Source organism: Portunus trituberculatus, chromosome 48 (assembly GCF_017591435.1).
Source record: "Portunus trituberculatus isolate SZX2019 chromosome 48, ASM1759143v1, whole genome shotgun sequence".
NCBI lineage: Eukaryota > Metazoa > Arthropoda > Malacostraca > Decapoda > Portunidae > Portunus > Portunus trituberculatus.
Window position 1 is genome coordinate 20,925 of NC_059302.1, and position 24,303 is coordinate 45,227.

General features: G+C 44.4%; 1 protein-coding gene across 8 annotated transcripts in view; it reads right to left on the reverse strand.

Moving 5' to 3' along the window:
- Positions 1 to 24,303, reverse strand: part of LOC123498474 (proteoglycan 4-like) — a 167,576-nt gene that overhangs the window by 6,683 nt on the left and 136,590 nt on the right. For 6 of the 8 annotated variants that reach the window (XM_045245578.1, XM_045245584.1, XM_045245577.1 and 3 more), the window contains 7 exons: positions 22,673 to 22,833; positions 21,752 to 21,919; positions 21,012 to 21,343; positions 19,270 to 19,611; positions 15,804 to 15,917; positions 1,142 to 1,448; positions 1 to 278 (listed from right to left, as the gene is read on the reverse strand). The exon at positions 1 to 278 is cut by the window's left edge and continues 103 nt beyond it. In XM_045245578.1, the coding sequence (XP_045101513.1) occupies positions 1 to 278; positions 1,142 to 1,448; positions 15,804 to 15,917; positions 19,270 to 19,611; positions 21,012 to 21,343; positions 21,752 to 21,919; positions 22,673 to 22,833 (1,702 nt within the window). Of the gene's footprint in view, positions 279 to 779; positions 888 to 1,141; positions 1,449 to 15,803; positions 15,918 to 19,269; positions 19,612 to 21,011; positions 21,344 to 21,751; positions 21,920 to 22,672; positions 22,834 to 24,303 lie in introns of all 8 variants that reach the window. The other 2 variants (XM_045245583.1, XM_045245582.1) reach the window with 2 other exon arrangements.

Genomic DNA, 24,303 nt, shown 5'->3' on the forward strand with positions numbered 1-24,303 from the left:
GACGCTATGAACTTCTGCATGAGTCCCTTTGGTGGGCGGGTGGTGGAGGTGGTGGACAGGTTGTTGGTGGACAAGCTTCGGGAGAGACCGTTGCGGTTGAGGGCTGGGGACGGGGTGAAGTTGGGGACAGGAGATGCAGGGCTCCTTGGGGATGGGCAGCGCTTTGGGGTGGAGGAAGGGGTGGTGCTTGCACTGACACGGTGGGTGCTGGGGAGGGCCTGGGAGCGGGGGCTCTCAAGCGGCTGGCTGATGTCACTAAAGTCAGACAAGCGGGTCACCTATAAAGGGAGACAGGAAGGATTTGAGGAAGGGAGGCAAAAATACAAACCTTAAGATGAAAGAAAAATAACTGGAGGATCCATTATTAATATTTATACTGCTCAACTAATTATGCTGCCACCACCTACAGAGGATGAGGTTAAAACTCACAGATGACATACTGCAAGACTTAAAAGAATGAAAGATATATTGGGAACTAAACAACGGATCTAATACCATTTCTATCTTCTAGAGGCAAGCTATAAAAATACAAACCACAAGGGGAATAAAACATACAATGGACAATGAAGTACTGAACTAATAACACTATTTTCCACCTTGAAAAGCCAAATAGTAAAAGATGATAAGAGATAAGCCACTAAACTAATATTATTTGCTCTTCTTTCTTAGCAGTTGACTAAGAATGCTAGTGCCACTACTGTAGTATTGTAACTAGTGCAGACTTCCCACCTCCAGTCAACAACACAGGGAGAAGTAACAGGTCCCTTGCAAAACATTACCGTCACACAAGCTCCAGTTGCTGGCTTCTCTTTCACCATAAACTTTTTCCTTCTCATCTTCACAGGTTTCTCAAACAATATATACTTTTCTCCGAATCCACGTGTCAGCTTTATGTGAAACCAAGTACTCTTATAACGTGCATCCTAACTTACTGATTATACACATCAACTCAATAATTATTTCACAGATTTCAGTGTAATGAATTAGAAACCTAGATTCTGTCTGCATTTATTATGAAAAGCTTTAACAAAGGAAGGGAGGAGTCTATAGCTTGAAGTTATATAAAATTATATAAAAAAAATGTGTTGTAATTATTATTAGTATTAGTAGAAATAATCAGAACAACATAAGCATTCCTTACCTTTGCATCAACAGTCTCCTCTGATGTAGTAAGAATTTTGCCAGCGTCCCTCAGCTCCCTCTCCTTCTGGCTGGTCTCCTGAATCTCAAGCTGGATTCTGGAGGTGGCCAGGCGGTGTTGCACATCCCGTCCATCTGTCTGAGGTTTAGGAACAGTGGGAGCAGATGTGTTGGAGACGGGTGCAGCAGAGGCAGCGACAGAGCGAGGTGGGGCAGATCCATTGAGCAGCCCCTTCTCTCGTCTATACGCCTCCTCTCTTTCCCTCGCCAGTCGTATCTCCCTCTCGATGACAGACTCCTTCTGCATCCTGTGGGAAGAAAAGGCTCGTGAGAAATCGGGGAAAATCGTGGGAGCAAAGTAGGATTCTGTGAAGGATGGTTATGACACTGTAAGGACAAGTTGCAAAGGAGGGAGGAAGGACAATATGATGACGACATAGAAGTGAGGACGGAAGGAAAGGGGGACAACATGAGGGGAATGTCGGGAAAATAAAGGAAGGCGAAGGATAGAGGTAAAAAGTACGAGAGAGGCCATGAAGAATGAAGGAAGGAAAGGAGGGAAGAAGTGGTGAAGTAAGATTGACAGGAATAGATGGATAGATATGGTGAGCAGGAAATGGCAAGAGAAAAAAATGAAAGATCTGTCAAGGAGGAAAAAGATAGCAAGAGGTTGGAAGAAAGCGATAATAAAGAAGAAAAACTATGATAAAGTTAAGTTTATGAAGGAAAGCTATGATAAAGGAAGCTTTATGAAGGAAAACGGAGGAAACAGAAGAGATAACGAGAGAGGAAGGCTTGTGAAGGAAGGAAGAGAAGATGGATTAAGATGAGAAGCTATGATTTAGGAAACTGTGAAGGAAGGAAGGAAGAAGAGAGGAGGAATGATGTGCGAGGTCACGTCCTTCTATCCTGCCGGCAGCAAGAACCACAGAGGCAAGACCACGGAGGTGATGACACTAACCTTGTACTAAACATGAGAGAGAGAGAGAGAGAGAGAGAGAGAGAGAGAGAGAGAGAGAGATCCATTACTATTGAACTTGTTCTTGCTGAGGAATAGAACACACACACACACTCTCTCTCTCTCTCTCTCTCTCTCTCTCTTTCTCTCCTGAGAAAAAAAAAAAGAAAGAAAGCGAAGCCAACAAAACAACGGAAAGTGAACAGCGACAAGCCACGTACACGATTTCCAATGAAAAATGAGAAAGAAGAAACGAGAGAGAATGCGTGAGATCTAGCAGCCAGTGACAGTGTTGAGGATCACGGCCTACCTCCCTCCCTTCCTCCCAATCTCTTCTATCCTCCCTTCACGCTCCGGGAGAAAGCTTAGCACATCACATTTACTCAGTGTGATTTATGGATTGAATTTCAACCTTTCCACGCACTGCACATCCCAATTTCTTACTTCTAGGGGGGCATAACTGTTCACTGATCAAAAGGATACAGAAAAAGAACAGCTAAAAATAAATTCTTGACAACATGAGCGGAAAAAACGAAACGCAGTCAAATGGAAGCAAGTGTGTGTGTGTGTGTGTGTGTGTGTGTGTGTGTGTATGTGTGTGTGTGTGTGTGCGCTCGTACTCAAACCCTACAAGGCGCCGGCAGTCCAACAGGCGTGGCTTCTCTGGGTTCCATAAGCGGTAATGTACAGAGCCATTACACGACAAGGAGTAGGGGAAAGGGGGGCAAGGGTGTTGGAGGCCGTGGTTACGTTAAGTAGCTCCGCACCTCGCCTGAAAACCCCAACGCATTACCTCAAGACTTGCAAACACGACACTGCCCACGTCACGGCAACTCACCCCACAATATCCTCCTCCACCACTACTACTACTACTACTACTACTACTACTACTACTACTACTACTACTACTACTACACGTCTACCAGTACTCATTCCTAACCCTTATAAAACATTCCAGCTCTGCTTGAACATCGATTACCTTTACACATCCCCATTACCTTTTACGCCACCGCTATACACGTCTTCCCTTACATAACACACCATTCCCCTGTACATTACTCGTACACTGCACCATTGCTATCGCCAAGCACAACAGTTACTGTCACCACCCGCAGGCCGCTCCAGCACGTAGTCGCCCCATCACAAAGCCGCCAGTCACCACCGCAGTGTCTAGAAGCGGAGCAAAACACTACCAACACTGATAACCAATTATTTTCCCCACAAAGTCTTCGTGTTACGTTGGTGCGCCGGTCACACGTCTGAACACAGCACCTGGTGAAGCGGTGAACACGATGAGAAGAACACGCCACTCACTAACTCACGCACTCAACTCACTTCCTCCTCCTGCTTCCTCGCCCTGTCTGTCTGTCTATCGGCCGTGTGCTAATTCGTTTAGCTATGAAACAATAAGCTAAGCTGATTTCCATAAAGCCCTGCATTGACTACTTCCTGTATCTCTCTCTCTCTCTCTCTCTCTCTCTCTCTCTCTCTCTCTCTCTCTCTCTCTGTGTGTGTGTGTGTGTGTGTGTGTGTGTGTGTGTGACTATGATTAGTTTCTGCACTCTTACATGGTACATTTCTGTCAAGCGTAATCATTCGTGTAATATCTTTCTTACTCGCGCATCTCTTCCCCCCCCCCTCTCTCTCTTACCCCATAGAGCGGTAGAGAGGCAGAGAAGCAGCTCCTTCTTCACCTGTGGCAGCGACAGAATGAGGGCGTGACGGACAGTCCAGCCCACGTGATGTAAACACACACACACACACACACACACACACACACACACACACACACACGTCACCCTTGATCTTGTATAGGGAGAGAGGTAGGGGAGGGGACAAACTGATGTTACACATATGCACCTTTGAAGCTTGTCCTAAATAAACACCGCGCTCGCAGGCAGACAGGCAGGCAAGCACGCACGCACGCACACGGACACACACACACACACACACACACACACACACACACACACACACACACACACACACACACCTGTGAATGCACGGGCAATTACGTCTACAGTCAGTAAAGGTAATCAGTGTGGGGATGAGAAAGTGGTAAGATAAAAGAGCAAAGATGTTATCTAGAAAAAGACGAGAAGAAAGAATGAATTATTCATAAAGAGATGGAGAAAGAAAATCATCAAAAAGAAAAAAAATGAATTAGTGCAAATTAAAAGAGAAAAGTTAATAGAAGAGAGAGAGAGAGAGAGAGAGAGAGAGAGAGAGAGAGAGAGAGAGAGAGAGAGAGAGAGATAACGAACGAGTGAAAGCAAGAACAAAAGCATAAAACACGTAACGGATGGCAAGGTTGTAGATAAAAGCACGAAAAGAAAGAACCATGAAAAAAGAGAAAAAAAAAAAAAAGAGCCAGAGGGGAATACAATTAAGGACAGGAAGAGGAACCTAATCGTGGGAACAGGTTGGAGAGGTCATGGGGAAGATGTGCTGCGGGGCGTCGCTGAGCCACTACAAGAAATATTTACTATATAGTATAAGGCGATACTCCAATTAATCTCCCCTCCCCCCCCTCTCTCTCTCTCTCTTTCTCAATCGGCAGTGTTAGTAACGAGGAGGAGGAGGAGGAGGAGGAGTAACGACGACGAGGAGGAGGAGGAGGAATACAAAGGAAGTAACAGACAGCAACAGCCCTACTGGGCCTAACTAGGCTGTCTGTGTGAGGAGGAGGAGGAGAAGGAGGAGGAGAAGGAGGAGGAGGAGGAGAGAGATAAAGAAAAAAACGGAGGAGGAAGAGAGAGAGAAAAAAAACGGAGTAGGAGGAGGAGGAGGAGAGAGATAAAGAAAAAAAAAAACATGGGAGGAGGAGAAGGAAGAAAAGAGAAAAAACAGGGAGGAGGAGGAGGAGGAGACTAATTAACAGGCCGTCACCCGAACGAAGCCTGTGAACAATATGAGTGAAGTCGGTCGCCACCACCACCGCCACCATTACCACCACCACCACCATCACCACCAACACCACCGCCAACGTAACATCTGACGGGCGATCGGCGTAGGAATGTAAATAGCACGCGCTGCCTCACTCACCCGCCACCTGGCAGACTTACGGTTCAATAACGAACGCCACCGTTATCATGGCTGCGGCAGGAGGGCAGACAGGTGGACAGGCGGACAGGTGGGCAGGCTGCTTGTGAGAGAGGCGAGATGAAGGGAGGCCAGGGAATGAGTGAGGCAGTCCTGGCGATACAATAGACGAGTGTTTTCAATTGTCTTTACTTTTCATCATTATAGTTCATTATTCATTTAGTTTTCCAGGATAGTGAAGAGCAGCACAAGAGGTTATGCTTCGTATCCATCCTAACAGTTCATTCCTCAATCTGTTCTCAAGGTTTGTGACTTTTTTTATATATTAAATTCTCTTCCGTTGTACTATAGTCTTATGTGAATGGACAATACAAGAGGCAAAAATGTTCAGTTCTCTTTACTTTCGTCTATCCTTTCTGTTCACTTCTCGATTGGTTTTCAAGGTCAGTAACTCCTTCATACACCACAAACTTCTCTCCGTGTTTCTTTACCGTTGTCGTCACAGAAGTGTGTAACAGGAGTACTAGGCAATTCGGGCTTTCTCTTACTACTCTTCCTCCTCCTCCTCCTGGTCCTCTTCCTCTCGCACCGCCAGTCCACCGCCACAGCCGCGAGATGGCCGCCTCACTTCCCACGGGTACTAACAACTCTTTCTGGGTCGCTGCTCTTTAGCTAAACGCTCCAGAGGTTCCACTACCAGTCTGGACCAGGCGAGAAGACTCCACACCGATATGAGCAAGAGCTAGTACAATGCAGAGGTAAACACGGAAACTCTGATACACAAACACTTGCACTGATACACCAGATAGTTTTCGCACAATTTTTTCCTTGTTTTTGCTTCGAGATATTTTTCCTTTCCTCACTGTCTAGTCTATGATTAGTCTTGTTCACCCTCGCACAGACCCGCGCTGCGCTGTTCACACTGTATCCCGTTTTCTACCACACAAGCAATGATTTATCACTTCATGCTTAATACGGACTGTTTTCCTTGCTCTGTAGCCATTTCTTGGGTTGTGAGAAGTAAGTGACGGCGTTGATGAGGGTGACAATGGCTGCAGGACCGGGACGTGGCGGGGGTGCAGGGAAGGAAAAGGTGGAGGCGATGGGATGGGGGCGAGGGAGGAGCGTCAGGGAACGGTGTGCGCCGCTCGCCGTCCGCTGCGTGACTATACGGGGTGGCGGAGAGCTCAACGCTGGGCTTCCTGTCGCAGCTTTCACTTCATGCTAATCACGGAACGCGACGCCTCACGATTATCCGCGTCGTAAGAGTAACAAGGGAGCTTTCTTAATCAAACATTACCCAGGCATATCTCAATTGCTAGTATAACAACAAGCTGTGGTGGAAGTCATTGCCAGGCTTTCATCAAGACTCTTTTCATGATTTTGCACCGTCAACGAGATGAAAAATTTTGAGAACCTGACCATTAATCTATCTGGTGGAAGCTCAACACATTTACAACACAGCTACCACTACCACTAGCACTACCACCACCACCCACCACCACCACCACCACACCGGTCATGAAAACACCTCTCATCATCCTAGCTCTTTTACATTCCTTTTACAACACAAGCCAGCCTCACTCAAAACCCCCTTCTATAGTACGCCTTCTTTTATCAACAGGAATTCCCCAGCAAAGGTTATGGCCCGTTTCTGTGGCAACACGCCCTTGGATTGGCCGTAAAAGGAGTAAATGTAATAGTAGTGGCCGGGGAAGTCAATGGGGCGCGGCGGGGCGGCACTTGGTAGGGGCGTGAAGGTCCTGCCGTCACCCCAAACCCCAGCATCCCCCTAAGCGGCGCAGGTCACCCAGCCATCCGTGTGCCTCCCCAGTGCCCTTCATCGCTTTAACACCAGAATGGGAGTTTTAGTTGCGCCTCCTGTTAACTTTATCATCTCCAAACGTATAGGAGGAAGATTGTGATGGTGGTGGTAGAAGAGATGGTGTGGCGTATAAGGGACGAGTGGGAGAAAGGACCAGCGTAGGTCAGTGGGCCGGGGAGGTGAGGGTCAGTCAGCCATCAAGGTGAGCAGGCGGGCCACGGTGACACTACGCATGCCATTCCTCACCCTCAGACTCTAGCCCTAAACACACACACACACACACACACACACACACACACACACACAGAATGACACTGTCTTTTGTGTTTGATTGACTGATTGACTTTTTGGCGACGTAACAATGAGGTCATGAGTGTGTGTGTGTGTGTGTGTGTGTGTGTGTGTGTGTGTGTGTGTGTGTGTGTGTGTGTGTGTGTGTGTGTGTGTTCTGTGTTTGCATTCATGCTTTCCGTAGACTCTCCTATCAGAAACTAAATATTATCCTTTCTCTCTCTCTCTCTCTCTCTCTCTCTCTCTCTCTCTCTCTCTCTCTCTCCTCGACAACTGCGCACGATGGCAGATGAAACTTTTGGTTGCTTTCCTCGTATTCCGATGGTTATTATTACAAAGCGTTCCCTAACATGGTTACTGCCGGTTATGATTCAGTCTGGTCTCTAATTCCAGTCATGCTGCAAGAATACTACCACTGTGTTTTCTGCGCTCCTTACAAGGCTAATGATAAGACGCAGCAAGGGTCTGGGAATCCCTACCTCTGTTTTTTTTTTCTTTATTATTTGTTTTCTACCCTGAGGTATGGTGTGTGACGTGCCGTCTTGTGTTTCATACAGGGGCTGCCACTTGTAGGCCTGGTGGCTTCTTGCAGCTTCACTTATTTCCATATCTAATGTTTTGTCCTGACCGTCCTTGGAATGGTCTCAGCCTGGTCTATCAATTATCTACTTAAAAATGCCATTGCCTAGATAGAGTTGAGGGTGATTATTACAACCATGCTTAAATCCTTGACCCTTCTGCTTAATTAAACTGGTAAATGTCTTAATGCTGTCCTGGGTCCCTTCATGACGACAGGGAATGCCGTCACTGCTCACGCCGGGATGGTTTCTCCGTTGCCTCCGCTTCACGCCACTTTGTTCCGAGTCGTGTGATCGATGATAATTTTCCTGAACGTTGCCGAAGCTTTACAGTACATGAGCTCGTAAGCTTTCTGTAAATTACACTGTTTACGTATCGTTTTCTCTGCATACATGAACACCTGGATCACAGTTTTCTATTGGGTTATCTTTATTCGAAATCACGACAGTAATGTTCTGCTTCTTGCGAATCTGTCAATGGCCACCATCGGAAGAAAACGAGAAATTTCAATCGGTAACTATACAAGATAGAGTGATGCAAGGCTGCGGGTGACGGGCGGCAGTGGGGTGCATGGGGACGCAGAGGAGTTGCCGAGAGTCGCCTTACCACAAATCTGCCGTGAGATTCGTAATAGCTTGGTTGTCATTTGTGGTGCTGGCTGACCCACTGACTGACTGGCGTCCCGGAACAAAGCAATAACTGACTTGAACTTAATTGGCCACAAAAAAAAAAAAAAAAAGAGAGAGAGAGAGAGAGAGAGAGAGAGAGAGAGAGAGAGAGAGAGAGAGAGAGAGAGAGATTAATAAAGATTAAGTGACCAAATACCGAGTGATATTGTGGTGGTGGAAAGTGTGTTAATTGTGTTTGTTTCACCTCTCCTTTCTCCGCCGTCACCTTCTCCTTCACGCACCCTCTTACCTTCCCTCTGCAATGCCTCAATTTTCTCTCCACTTATAGTTATTATCACTATTATTATTATCATCATCATCATCATCATCATCATCATTGTTATTACTATTATCATTACCTGTTTCCTTTTTGCTTCACTGCGTCCTTCATGTGCACTTTAAAAAGAGCAAAAAGAAAAAAAAAAACCGGAAAAACTTTCAATTTTATGAAGTTGGCTGTTTGGATGAGTCTAGGAAGAATACGTGCTTGAAAAAATGCAACTGAATCTGTAGAAAGAGATTTGAGACAGTGGCTTCAACCTCTCCAGCAAGTTTTAAGTGCATAATCCTTCAATCATTCGTTTGCATTTATAGTCCATTAACGCTCATGTTCATTCATTAAAAAAACGTTGAATTCTGTGATTTAAAAAATTTGGTTTAACATAGATACTTCCTGTCCTGTAATTCCTGTTGACTGTAAACCCAAACCAAGATCAACAATTGAGTCAAACTTCAAACTGAACTTCATCTTGTATATAGATGAAAACTTACGACAAACGTTTGTAGAAATGACCCCTGGTTACAACACACACACACACACACACACACACACACACACACACACACACACAGGAGTTGGTGTATGTGCCTCAAGACAACCCACACCCTACAAAGCCACACCCTGATAAGGCATGAAGGCAAACGCTGATAACGAGGCACATAACCGTGTGTGTGTGTGTGTGTGTGTGTGTGTGTGTGTGTGTGTGTGTGTGTGTGTGTGTGTGTGTGGGTGTCAACATACCACGCAAGACGTAACATGAAAGGGAACACGTGTTTCACCACTTCCTTCCAACATTAATGATCGTTCCTATATATAGACTCCTCACGCACGCACGCGCTCCCCAATAAAAGAGAAACTCCAGCTAATGTGACGTGATGTGATGTGATGAGTGTGACATTTACATAAGTGCACTTTCACTCTACACAATACATGTCACTATTGAAAAAAAAAATTGAAAAGAAAGGCTCGTAAGGAATCACTTGCTGAGAAAAGCTAAGAAATATCACAAGAAACTGTATCAAAATAAATCACCGTATTCTGAAGCAATTGGGCTTAACTGGGAACTAATTTTAAAGTCCACATTGATAAATAATAGACTTCTCATGAGCGTTCTTCAGTAAATGTTGCAGAATCTTAGTCATCACTTGAATCACGAAAACACCATACATTGAAGACCACATTAAGGAAAGTCTGTTACAAGTAGCCATGATAAAACGTTGAAATACTTAAAACGGTCTCTGCCTTAACACATGATCACCTGCGAGCATGTGGAGCATAACGATGAACAGCAGCAGAGAGAAAGAGAGGGAGAAGAAGAGATTCGCTAACCAGGAAGTAAACTCACTGCCATTGCTCAAATCACCACTATTTCAATGCGCTCCTGAGACTGATTATTCTTAAACGTCGCGGTGTCTTATCACAATTACTTTAAGCAGTCTAACGTGAATTTTTAGAAATATCATTGAGTATTTTCATGATTTAAGAGCTAGTTTAAAACAGAATTTGCTTCAATAATGTTAAAAGCACCTCTAAAAACACAAGTAATTCTCTCTATCCTTTGAAAACTGAAGATGAAATATTTCGCTAATAGAACGTTTTTCCTTCACCACCATTAGTTTTTTTAATCTATTATTACACTTTCGGTTGTAACTAAAACATCAATTTGAAAGACAACCGGCGCCAAATAATGAACCGGTATAGATGCAGCACCTTACATCAACCAATAACATGCATGTGCTGCTATTTATTACCTCTCTTATCCTTCTCTTTTTTCATCGAGAGAGAGAGAGAGAGAGAGAGAGAGAGAGAGAGAGAGAGAGAGAGAGAGAGAGAGAGAGAGAGAGAAAGAGAGATTTTTCGTAATTAGTCTGCTCACACTTTCCATTTTCTATGTAAGTGTTGATATGCAAATGGAGACAGGTAGGAAGGCAGGTAGGCAGGTAAACTGGTAGGCAGGTAAGCAGGCAGGCAGGTAAAGGTGCTGTTTAGGCAAATGAGGGGGAAATTTTCTCTGGCTCTCCTTTCTGTTTCTCTTCCGTTTCCGTCTCGGTGCAATTTACAAGTTTATTGTCACCGATCTCTTTTATGTTCTGTGAGTATCATGACTTTCTAATTTTACTTTAACAGTGATGGTAGTGGTAGAGATGGCAATGGTGGTGGTGGTGGTGGTGGTGGTGGCGGTGGTGGTAGCAATGGTAGTAGTGGTAGTAGTAGTAGTAGTAGTAGAAGTAGTGGTATTGGTAGTGGTAGTGTTAGTGGTGAGATTGACTGACTGACTGACTGATGTGGTAAGGACGAAAGAATGTGGTTATGATACGGTGCCAGAAGGAGGAGGAGGAGGAGGAGGAGGAGGAGGAGGAGGAGGAGGAGGAGGAGGAGGAGGAGGAGGAGGAGAGAGAGGAGGAGGAGGAGGAGGAGGACGAGGAGGAGAAGAAGAAGAAGGAGGAGGAGGAGGAGGAGGAGGAGGAGGAGGAGGAGGAGGAGGAGGAGGAGGAGGAGGAGGAGGAGGAGGAGGAGGAGGAGGAGGAGGAGGAGGAGGAGGAGGAGGAGGAGGAGGAGGAGGAGGAGGAGGAGGAGGAGAAGGAGAAGGAGGAGGAGGGGAGGAGGAGGAGACAGAGAAAGACAGGGAGAAGATGAAGATAAGCTTTATCACCTGAATTTCAACAGACAGTAAGGCGGGGGGAGGGGGTGGAAGCACATACACAGGCAGGCAGATAAGAGACAAGCGATTTGGAGTTGCAATGAAATGGGATTCACATAGCTATTCACAATCCTGATCCTGCCAATCCCTTAGTCTAGTATACTACATTATTATTATCATCATATTATTATTATTATTATTATTATTATTATTATTATTATTATTAGTAGTAGTAGTAGTAGTAGTAGCTGTTTTTTATTGCTATGATTATTATTAGTTATCATCTTAGACTGTTTATGTTGGTACAAGGTAACAATGTGCACGTGGATGTCTATCTGCTGGCCCGCTCATGTGCAGCTGCCCAAAGTAATGATGTCATCGTAAAAAATATTTCAGACAAAAGGTCAGTTGTTTGTGTGCTTACACGGCCCGTCGTTCTGTCCTTTTTCATTAAACACACTGTAGTGGAAGTTATTTGAGGCATTAAAGGATGATTTCATGATTATGCCAATAGGAAAAATATTCAATATAAAATTAGCAAACAGATCTATATCCTTTGAAAATAAACTTGATGAAAGAATAACTGATTTATAATATGGAATTGTGAGACAACCACCTTTAATCATTGGATCATGAACATGGAATTCACCAAACATTGTGATGTCATTACATGAGGAAGTTTATGTTTGATTATTTTTGTGCATCTTATTCCTCATTAGAATCGGTGTTATAACAAGAGCAACGATCTCTGAACTGGCCAAATATTTACAGTTGTTACTATCTGTCTCTATACGTAAGTAACCTTATCCAGCAGCCAAGGTTCACTTTTTACTCTCCCTCACGCTAGCCTTACTCTTCACGCACCCTTGTACAAACTGTGGGTTTTTAAACGGGAGAAAAATAAAAGCAATCAGACATAACTATTTACCGGTAATTATATCAAGAAGTCAAGGTGATACAGCGTCTTTCATAATATCGATAATAATAATGATAATAATCATAATAACAATAATAATAATAATGATAACAATAATAGTAATAATAATAATAATAATAATAATAATAATAATAATAATAATAATAATAATAATAATAATAATGATAATAATATGATAATAATAATAATAAAATAATGTCATTGAGACGCTTTCAGTTTTTCATTTTTGTATCGTACTCATGTATGTTCCACAAGTCACCAGTTCTTAGGTAACCTACAAAATGCAGAACAATGCATTTCATATTCTTTGCACGTTTTATGACCCTTCCCATCCGCCTCTCCCTCACCCACCCTCTCTATCTCTCTCTACCTGTCACCAGTCACTCACGTATGTTTCTACTTGCTCCTTCCTCAGTCATGCTCGTAACTATCTCACTAATATATTGTAAGTAATTCATATCTTTCACCACCATCATTAGACGCTCCCTAGAATTACTCACGATCTCTCAATTCTCTCCTTATTACGGTATCTCAAAAGTTTCTTCTTCCTCTTTCAATGAATCATTCTTAATGTCTTAACTTCCTCCTCCTCCATTACGCTACGAATCTTTCTCTTTTATTCTTTCATTTTTTTTTCTCCTTTCGTCTTGTTCCTCCTCCATTATGCTATTTTTAGTTGTCTCCTCCACCTCTTCTTTATGGCGTGACCTTATTACCTCAATATTCTCATGACCTCCTCAGCCAGCACTACGAGTACCCTTGACCCTGGCCGATGCTCGCAAAGTTCACCTGTTTTCCCACAAAGTATAGTGATAAACAAAGCAACAAGTGTGTGGATGTCCCCATTCTCTATTGCATTCACAAACACGTTCATCCTCATAGACCTCACATTACACACACACACACACACACACACACACACACACACACACACACACACACACACACACACACGAAAACAGGTATAATGGATCTCCCTTTTTGTTGTTGACCTCCATAACTAATTTGTATTTTTTTTTCTTTGTTTCACTGCTATCCTGTGCCTATTTTTTTTTTTTACTGCTGTCTCCATCTCTCGCCTTTTTTCCTGCGACATCAAAGTTCTCAGGTTTCTTGAATTTTATATCTATTTGGCAGTGGTCTTATCAGGATGTGGATATTGAATTTCTGATGGGTTGTTGTTGTTGTTCTTGTTATTGTTCATGTTGCTGCTGTTCCTACTCCTACTATTATTACTACTACTACCTTTACTTGTTCTTTTTATGCCCATCCTCTTCTTATTTCTCCTTTTCAAACTATTACTACGACTACTACCACCACTACTACTATAGCTTCTACCATTACCGCTACTACTTCCACCACCACTAAACCCACGGAACACCTGTGCAAATAATATAAAGGCGACCCACACACCATAAATCTTCTCCATTAAACTATAACTTCCTTTCAAACTCCCTCCCCTTGATCGTAACTGTGCACGTCGCCGCCCCTTCATCCTTCCCCTTCAATGAGCGGCCCTGAACGCCCTTCTCCTTGATATTCCAGCGCCCAGTGATCTATGAACGCAAGACGCCGACGACCTTCCACTAATCTGACGGTATTTAATTATTCATAAGTCTGATGGTAAAGGTAACTTGCCCAACGCGTGTTACCTAGGCGTCTCTACTCTTGTGATGATGATGATGATGGGAGAATGAGGGTGTTTATAAAATGTGAAGTTGCAATTATTACCTGGATCTAATTGTTCTTTAGCTAGATTTGTTAGTGAAGGGAATTTTACGTATACAGTATACTAATAACCCCCCTCTGTGCTGTGCCGTGTTTTCATATTAATTCCGGTTATTATTTGGCGATTTTATACAGCTTCAGAAAGTTATGTGGGGATTACAACAGTAAAGTCTTAGGCCTTTAATCTTTTGACCTCCATAGACCTTTCCTAATGCAAATAAAATCGTCCAGTCATACCCCAAAAATATGGTAAAAATGCGTCTCAATATTGAAGGGGTTAAAAAAAACTCTGAACTGGTATAAGCGTAAGAAATATTATTACCTGAAGATTAACACTTTCTTATGGTGCCAAAATAGTTCACCAATATTTTTTTATGCATTTCCTACAGAGAGTTTCTCCAATAATACCTTGCTTTTACACACTTGTGAGTGGAGGCTGTTGGTATTTTTTTCATGTAAGAGGGGAAAACTGTCCAAGGGCATTATAAAACGTAAAAAAAGCCCACTTAGTTGCCAGTTCCATTGCAGGTCCGAAAGAGTTAGACAAATGAAGGGATAAATGTCTTGAAACCTCCCTCTTCAATAAAGTCAAGCTACAGGAAATTGGTGTGTAAGGGTTGGGAGTGTATAGAGTGAGGCTATCTGGGTGCTCGTCCTTACACTTTACAGAGAAATGGAAGGTCAGCCGGTGTTTTAGATTATAGATATAAAATAGTTTTAGGGCAAAGTATGATGGGGTCATTGTTGGGAGGCTGGGTGTCGGGTGATGTGGGGAGCAGCTTGGTGTGGCCATAAAAGGCATCTTGCGAGGTTGTATCTTAGACGTTTTCTATTTCTATTTGTGACACTTTATCTTATTTCTTTTTATCAACAGTCTATTAATTTCTGTTGAAACTTTATGGGAGGTAAGCTAAGACGTGTGTGTGTGTGTGTGTGTGTGTGTGTGTGTGTGTGTGTAATTCACCACGGTCTCTGCTGGTTACCCAGCCAGTCTTCCCCATTACGGAGCGAGCTCAAAGCTCATAGACCGATCTTCGGGAAAGCGAGGCCACGACACCTCGAGTTACATCCCGTACCTATTTACTGCTAGGTGAACAGGGCTACACATTAAGAGGCTTGCCCATTTGCCTCGCCGCTTTCCGGGACTCGAACCCAGACCCTCTCGATTGTGAGTCGAGCGTGCTAACCACTACACTACGCGGTGTATGTGTGTGTGTGTATGTGTGTTTCACTGTTTGATCTGCTGCAGTCTCTGACGAGACAGCCAGACGTTACCCTACGGAACGAGCTCAGAGCTCATTATTTCCGATCTTCGGATAGGCCTGAGACCAGGCACACACCACACACCGGGACAACAAGGTCACAACTCCTCGATTTACATCCCGTACCTACTCACTCACTGCTAGGTGAACAGGGGCTACACGTGAAAGGAGACACACCCAAATATCTCCACCCGGCCGGGGAATCGAACCCTGGTCCTCTGGCTTGTGAAGCCAGCGCTCTATCCACTGAGCTACCGTGTGTGTGTGTATGTGTGTGGGCGTTTCTTATTTTCATTCTTGACATGATCAGTCCAAAATTATATTGATGAGAAAGAAAGAGTTTTGTCAATTATATGAACTACATTTGATTAAAAGTGATGTAAAACGAAAAACATATGCTCTCTCTCTCTCTCTCTCTCTCTCTCTCTCTCTCTCTCTCTCTCTGCACTTACCTGGTATACACAGGCTGGTCCTCTTCCTCCTCCTCCTCGTAGGGCTTCACCGTCACTCTTCGCCGGCCGAATTCAATGTGGTGGTGGTGGTGCAGGTCTGGGGACATCATGCGGCTGTGGAGGAGACGAGAGGGAGGAAATCACTCACTGCCTGACTGACTTAATGATAAGTGGAGTTCGGCTCAGCAATGAGCTTATATGCTTCTACACAATCCACTCAAACTTCCGCATTACTGAAGAAGGATCATCCACCACAGATGCTTTGGTGATGAAGAACGTAACCCAGACAATCTAATTCAAACCTCCTAAATGAATGAAAGTGAAAAAAAAAAAGACCGAGGTGACTCTTCTTTTCATATCACTTGCTTAGCTTCACGTATATCACCTTCAAAACACTCCTCTTTTCCACACACTCCACACATTACTGCACTGTACACTAACCTAGGAAGGGAATAAGGAGGGACACTGCACTTAGTAAGCAGAAAACTGAGGTAGGAGGAACCAAAGTGACGTGGCGTGGGGTGGCGTGGCGTGGTGTGGTTATACTGATACTGAGGCTGTGACGTTAAAGACAAGAGGTGCTTGTATCAGTGTAATCACCTTTTTTTTTTTTTTTCCCATTCCGTGTGTTTGCGTCCCTCTCTATCTGATTGCAGGTGAGATTAAGTTAGTGCATTGTTACCGATACGTGGAAAAAAGAGGTAATTTGCTGTTTGGTTATAATTTGAGATGTTAACTTAAGGTGTGCTGTGTGCTTTGGTTTGTGTGTGTGTGTGTGTGTGTGTGTGTGTGTGTGTGTGTGTGTGTGTGTGTGTGTGTGTGTGTGTGTGTGTGTGTGTGTGTGTGTGTGTGTGTGTGTGTGTTCGGCAATACTCCTCCTGCGCTGCCAGATAAGCCATATTTGGTTATCAGTGAAGTGAAGTACAGCACATGCATTTCTTTGTCACATGCCCACATTGTGGCAAAAGTGACACGAAGGAAGGAAGGAAGGAAGGAAGGAAGGAAGGAAGGAAAGAAAGGGGTGGATAGAATAACTGAATGAAGGAAAACAGAGAAAGGAATGATGGAAGAAATAAAAGATGAAAAGAAAAATCAACTTTAGTAAATCAAATATAAATATATAGTGAAGAAACACGAACAAAAGAAAAATTAATCTTAGTGAAGCTAGGAAGAAGTATAATAATACAAAAAATCCGCTATAATATCAAGCGGAAAATCTAAGGAACAGCTGCGGAGAGAGAGAGAGAGAGAGAGAGAGAGAGAGAGAGAGAGAGAGAGAGAGAGAGAGAGAGAGAGAGAGAGAGAGAGAGAGAATATATTTACTCTCACCACAATTCCCTCTATCCACAGTCAACAGCTGGACACGTAAATAAATTAATAAAAGCTGCAACTTCTCAATTCACGCATACCAAACCACCTGCTAAATTGCTAAACCACCACCACCACCATCACCATCACCACCCACACTGGCAGGGACACGCACCATCGCCGCCACCACCACCACCTGTTGACGCCACAATTAGGCTCCCGTTGGCTGGCTTTAGGTGGTGCCGAAGGGCCGCAACGGAACACAGCGCCTCCAGGAACCACAGAAATCCCTCCCTGCATGTACTGGATGCTCTACTGGAGGTGTTTTAAGAGCCTTTCAACGCCAAACATGTATTTTTCTTACTAAGTGAAAAGAGAAATTACGAGAACTTTCCCATGCCTCTCAATTCATCAGATATTAAAGTACTCTACAATTTTCTTCCTTTATGTCATGTTAGCGTCTGTTTATGAAGATTGCGATGGTGTTGAAGAGATAAAGAATTAAAGCAGAAAAAAGCATAAGAACGTAAAGAGAAGCTGTAAGAAATGAGTAAAGCTAGCCAGGCAAGGCAGGGTGAAGTGGAGAAAGGACGGTTGTTTAACGAGTGTGTGTGTGTGTGTGTGTGTGTGTGTGTGTGTGTGTGTGTGTGTGTGTGTGTGTGTGTGTGTAATAGTGAAGGTGAAGTGTTGCATAAGCTGTATTTGGTTTTTGGGATCATGAGTTTTGTTTTTGATGGCGATTTTTATCTTTTGAGCTTGTCCTTTAAGGGGCGGGAGTTTCAATTTCTCTCTTTCTCTCTCTCTCTCTCTTGGTTTCTCGTTAATTAATGCACCAGTAATTCTTTTAAGTATGTAATAAGTTTTTTTTTCCTTTAAGCCTGTGATTTCCCCTTTTTAATTTCATCCCCCCTTCTCTCTCTCTCTCTCTCTCTCTCTCTCTCTCTCTCTCCTTGTTGTTCCGCTCCTCGGTAATGTAGTGCACCATAATGTAACAATTTTTCAAGGTATGTAATTACGACTTAATTTTTTCTTCCCTCCAATAGGTGGTCTCGCTCATTAACCTTTTCCGTAGGTGATTTTGAACGTATATACCTTCAATCTCTCACGCTCGCACTCTCATTACTTTCGCCCCTCACGCTGTCCTTCACTCTCCTTTACTCTGGCCTCTTCGCGCCCTTTAACTACACCCTTTCAATTTTCTCACTTTTCATGCGTCTAATGTTCAAGCACGTCTATTCTCCCTCCGCCCTTGACCGCCCGCCCTTTTCCTTACACGCCTCTCACCCTTTTCTCAGGTTCATGACTCTCCGTAGCGTCTCATTATCTAAAGGATTATTCATATTTTTCCTACCCGCTTTCCTTTTAAGTTACAATCTGTTCTCTACATCTTTTTTTTTTTTTTACATCTCTACTTATAGGATTTGGTTCATCTTTTTTTCGTAGCGAGGTATTTTCCTTCTCCCTCATTCTTTCCTTCATAATCTGATTTATTCATTAATCTTATTCTCTCCTTATCTCTTCTATTCTTTCTAGCATCTTATATCGCCTTCCCATAAAGACACTTACTTTTTCTCTCCTATGATATTTTCTATACCACTATTTATCTCTTCTTCATTTTCTGTCACTTTCCTGTTTTCCTCCTCATTTCTTCTAATATTTTTCCCTATCTTGTCTCTTCCTGCATTTCCAAACATCTACTTCTCTCCCAAAACAGTTCTCAGCTTTCTTTACATTTCCTTCCATCCAACACTTATACATTGTCTTTCTTTTCTCAAAGCGTCTCTCATTTCTGCTCGTCTCTATAAAAAACTCCTTCCCTTTCATCCTCCCCTAAGCATCACACATCTATCCCCAGCTCTTCTGGCATCACATTATCCTATTCATCTGCAAAGTGGCGTGTAATCATCCTTTCTTAACTTTCACGATATTCTTTCTCTTTCCTCCAAAACCTTCCTTCACTGAATTCCCGTCTTTGTTCATTCATTTCAGCATTATGGCATCCATTCCTAGCACTTTTTTTGTTCTACTATCCTTTCTCCAGGAATCTTCAACATCCCACCTCTTCTATGATACATCCTTCACATCTCCCGTGACCTTATTTCCTTTTCCAGCATCACTCACACGCAGTATTCCCTAAAGTAAGCTCCTTTCCCCTCACCTGTTTGATCCATCACTACTCTTGTCCTCTGAAGACGCTGGGTCGCCACACTCGGAAAAGTTCCCCTCGTCAGTAGTAGTGGTGAGGGAAGTCAGGTGGTCCTCGAGTAGCTGTTCCCTCGAGGCTGAGCTTCGCACCTCCTCGTCATCCAGTAAGTTCTCCCTCGAGGACATGAGCTCCTCTCTCATCTGGCGCAGCTCGTCCTCACGTTCCTTCAGCTCCCGGATCTCGAGTGCAATCCTAGCCTCGGTGGCGTTCGGTGTGGTGGAGGCGACTGGTGTGACAGTGGTGGCGGCGGTGGTGATGGTGGTGACCGGCGGGTTGGAGGGAGTTGGTGTGCTCCTGAAAGACAGTGATTGGAATTACTGTGTGTGTGTGTGTGTGTGTGTGTGTGTGTGTGTGTGTTTTCACTGTTTGATCTGCTGCAGTCTCTGACGAGACAGCCAGACGTTACCCTACGGAGCAAGCTCAGAGCTCATTATTTCCGATCTTTGGATAGGCCCGAGACCAGGCACACACCACACACCGGGACAACAAGGTCACAACTCCTTGATCTACATCCCGTACCTACTCACTGCTAGGTGAACAGGGGCTACACGTGAAAGGAGACACACCCAAATATCTCCACCCGTCCGGGGAATCGAACCCCGGTCCTCTGGCTTGTGAAGCCAGCGCTCTAACCACTGAGCTATCGTGTGTGTGTGTGTGTGTGTGTGTGTGTGTGTGTGTGTGTGTGTGTGTGTGTGTGTGTGTGGTCATTGAATCTGACGATGGTGGAGGGGGGTAAATACAGGAACAGGCCATGAACAGGCAAAGAAACACAAGATACACGAGTTACAAAAGGTAATTCAGAATGCTTATTATCTGCAGTCTAATGTTATATATAATTACTCTTGCAGTAGTAGTAGTAGTAGTTGTAGTTGTTGTAGTTGTTATCTTCCGTGACATGTGTGAAGTAAATAAACAAGTCTCACTATATTCTTTCGTACTGTTAAAAAAGAAAGGGGGGGAAACCGCAAGGGTAATGGGCTTGGAATTCTTGTCACAGCAATTACTACACACACTTATGGCCAGAAAAGGGCACAAACGAACAAAGCGCGAGTTAAGTGCAAAAGTCACAACCATTTTCCTTCCTCAATGTCTTCACCCTCATTTTCCTCCAAGCTTGCCACGGTAACCCAATTCCCCACAACAAACAAGGCAGACTGAGGGAGTGACATGTAAAAAACCTGATTATCATTACTATTTACTACCGTGATATTTTCTCCGAGTTTATAATATGAGCAACTCTCTCTCTCTCTCTCTCTCTCTCTCTCTCTCTCTCTCTCTCTCTCTCTCTCTCTCTCTCTCTCTCTCTCTCTCTCTCTCTCTCTCTCTCTCTCTCTCTCTCTCTCTCCCTCTCTCTCTCTCTGGGTTGGGATAGGGGGTGTGGTCCCCTGCGGTGCATGTAAAGCATAACCACACACAAAACAGCTGAAACAAGTAACCTTCAATGACTTTTCTCAGAAGAAGGCTAACCGCGAGGAAGGAGGAGGAGGAGGAGCGTCCTTCAGTGGATGTGGTGGGTCGTGAGCGTGCGAGCGAGCGGTGGCCACAACACACACACACACACACACACCATGCACGTAGTCTACTTTTTCACCTCACTAATCGATGGTGAAGTCACGGGTGTGTTTTCTGTGGTATAAGGAGCAGGTATGGGTCAGGTGTGGTCAGGGTGCGGTACAGGGCCGGGCACTCACCTGTCAGAGAGATACTCCGTGGGCGGCGGGCTGACGGCGTCGTAGATGACAGGCTCTCCGTCAGTGCCTGGGATGGTGTGCGTGTACCCGGGGGCAGTGGCGAGGGTGGGGTGGGGTCCCGTCACTTCCAGGCGATCCACGAAGCCTTCATCAGAGTCGTGGCTGGCGGGGGAAGAAGCTCCCTTTTCCCGCACCTCTGTACTCTTGATGGTCTGGTGACGCCGCATCTCGTCCTCCCGCTGCTGCTGGGCCCGGATTTCTGCCTCGATGATGTTCTCCTGCGAGGCGGGCTTCTTGGCCACGGTCTCCACAATGCGAGCGCCGCGCGTGTCCTGCGGAGTGGAGGCGCCGGTCAGTCAGTCACTCAACCAGATGGTGAAGGTTGCGTTGTGGTGCAGCGACACACGGCACCAGCAGGGACGAACCTGTACTGCTGGAGCGTGGCGGCACACACACACACACACACACACACACACACACACACACACACACACACACACACACCATTTCTACGTCAGCCAACAGGTCCTATTCTACGTCAGCGACTAGAGTGGAGCGTAAGGAGTAGCGCCACAAAGGTTCGGGCAGTGGAGTGGAGTAGAGTGTAATGGAGTAGGTGCAGTCTGCGTCAACCAGCGCCCTGCTGAGACAGGATGCGGGAAAGTGGCAGACGGAGGAAAGGATCGTGCAAAAGTCGTGCGTGCGTGCGAGGTGCGTCCCAGAATGCCCCGTAAACTCACCTGTGGCGGGGCGTTGGTCACCCCGTACACATACTGCGTGGCGGGACGGGGCTCGGGCAAGGCGGGGGCCGGGGCCTCGTCCAAGGAAGGAGGGGATGAGGCCTCGGACTCGGTCGGGGAATTGTCGAACTGTGGCGGAGGAGGGACTGCGACGGGGCCGTCCTGCACCTGTCGGGGGAGGGGGTTAGTCCGTCTGTCCGTCAGTCTGGTGGTGGTGGTGGTGGTGGAGCGCCCCGCTATAAGGCTGTCATTATCGCCGTACTTGTTGTTGCTGCTACTTGTAATGGTGGTGGTGGTGGTGGTGGTTCTGCTTACTTGTGTTGTGCTTGTTTTGTTTGATGGTGTGGCCATGTCCCATTTGTTTGTTTGCTTGTTCAAGTCACGTTTTGTTTCCTTTGTTTGTTTGTTTGTTTGCTTGTTGTGGCCGTGTCTTGTCTTGCGCTGCTGTGCTTCAAGTCTTCCTTCGTTAATTACGCTAATAACAGTCTGCAACCTTTTGTCTTCGTCATCCTATTACGTGTGTGCCACATCTTCACATAGCACTTGATATTCTCTCTCTCTCTCTCTCTCTCTCTCTCTCTCTCTCTCTCTCTCTCTCTCTCTCTCTCTCTCTCTCTCTCTCTCTCTCTCCTGCTGCCATATAAAAGAAATAAAAAGTGCCATAAAAAAGTTCCATATAAAGAAATAAAAGGTGAAGTATAAGATCGAAGAGAAAGAATGAAAATAATAAGGGATATAATTGACACACACACACACACACACACACACACACACACACACACACACACACACACTTAAATAAATAGATAAGAGCAATAACGAAGACGTGGAGGAGGAGGAGGAGGAGGAGGAGGAGGATGGAGGAGGAGGAGGAGAAAAGGAAAGAAAGAGGGTACAATCTATGCACAAGGAGACACACACCTGAGGCGGCGGTGAGGACTCCACCACGCCGGGGATTGGCTGGAATCGCACGTTGGCTACGCTCTCCCAGCCTCCGTCATCCATCTTGGTGTGCATCTGCCCCTCCCAGTAGTTCTTGGTGGCCTTCTTGTTGTCCAAGATGCTGAAGTATTCCACCTCGCCTGCAGGGAGAGACAAAGGAAGGGAATACATTAGTGAATGAATGACTGATGATGACTGACATTGAAAACTGAACAATATAGCAACAAAAATAGAGATGGATAGATAACACACAATGAATGAATGGAGACGTAAACAAGTGATAATAACTGAATGGATTGATTGATGGAAATAAAAGAATAAAGATGAAAAATAATCCTTGGTAGTGAAAGGAAGACACTGACAAATTGTTCTTGGGTAAATGAGATGATAATGTTTGTCACGGATAGTAAATACTGATAAACAGAACGAGGTTAATGGAAAGAAGACGTAAGTAACTTGTATATGCACATGAAGAAAGTGCAAAGGTAACTCATAGGAATACAGTCAATGATAGAGAAAGAATGATAGATGATAAGATATAATAATCAATCAACACAAACACATGATTGGAGAGACGGAGAAGGCAAAATACTTCACGTTCAGGCAAAGATAAACCGTCAATTTAAACAGATAACAACATTCCAATCTGTATACATAAAAAGAAAAAAACCAATACACATGACAATTGGAAGCGTATGTATTCATAAAGGAGAGAGAAGTGACCCGTTCAAACACTCCTGGGAAACTAAACAAGTCACCCCTCAACAATAAAATAAATGTAAAAATGTAACCCCCTCCATTCTTGTCCGTTTCTTTCTCTACGACTATGTTTCAACAACGGGGCAGACTCCATTAAACGTGACACAAGGGCGAGAAAACTAGAGGCGCCCAACAGTTACGCATAAGCCAAGGTTCCTCCCACGCGACCGCTAGGGAAAACTCGCCAACAAGGGAAACTTACTTAGCGGGATGTCATTATTTTTGCTTTTGTTGTTACTTTACTATCTTCTCGGAAAAACGTTCGCATCACAGTGACATCATTATTTAACGATCTACATTCTTAACGGTAGAGTTTTCCGTTGATATTTTCCTTCATTCATAAAGATTTGTAGGACTGAAATACATAATAAATGTAATGACAAATGAAGATGTTTGCTTAGTTGTTTCGTTTAAATGGATAAAAAAAAAACAAGTATTAGTTAATTTTTTTTTTTAAATCTATACATTTCCACGCGTTCTTTTCAGTTAAACACACACACACACACACACACACACACACACACACACACACACACACACACACACACACACACGTTGACAGAAGTATATTATAATGCACATTTTAAGTATAACTTTGTTTCTCTCTCTCTCTCTCTCTCTCTCTCTCTCTCTCTCTCTCTCTCTCTCTCTCTCTCTCTCTCTCTTAAAAAGCCTCCTTAAAAGATATTAATGATATCTCACAACTATCTCCACCTACATATCTGTCAAGTGCACACACATACATAAACACACACTCTCTCTCTCTCTCTCTCTCTCTGCGAAAAGAAACTGCCCAAATGACACGTCTTCATCAATAGACATCTTGGGACATGACGGATGTTCCCACAATT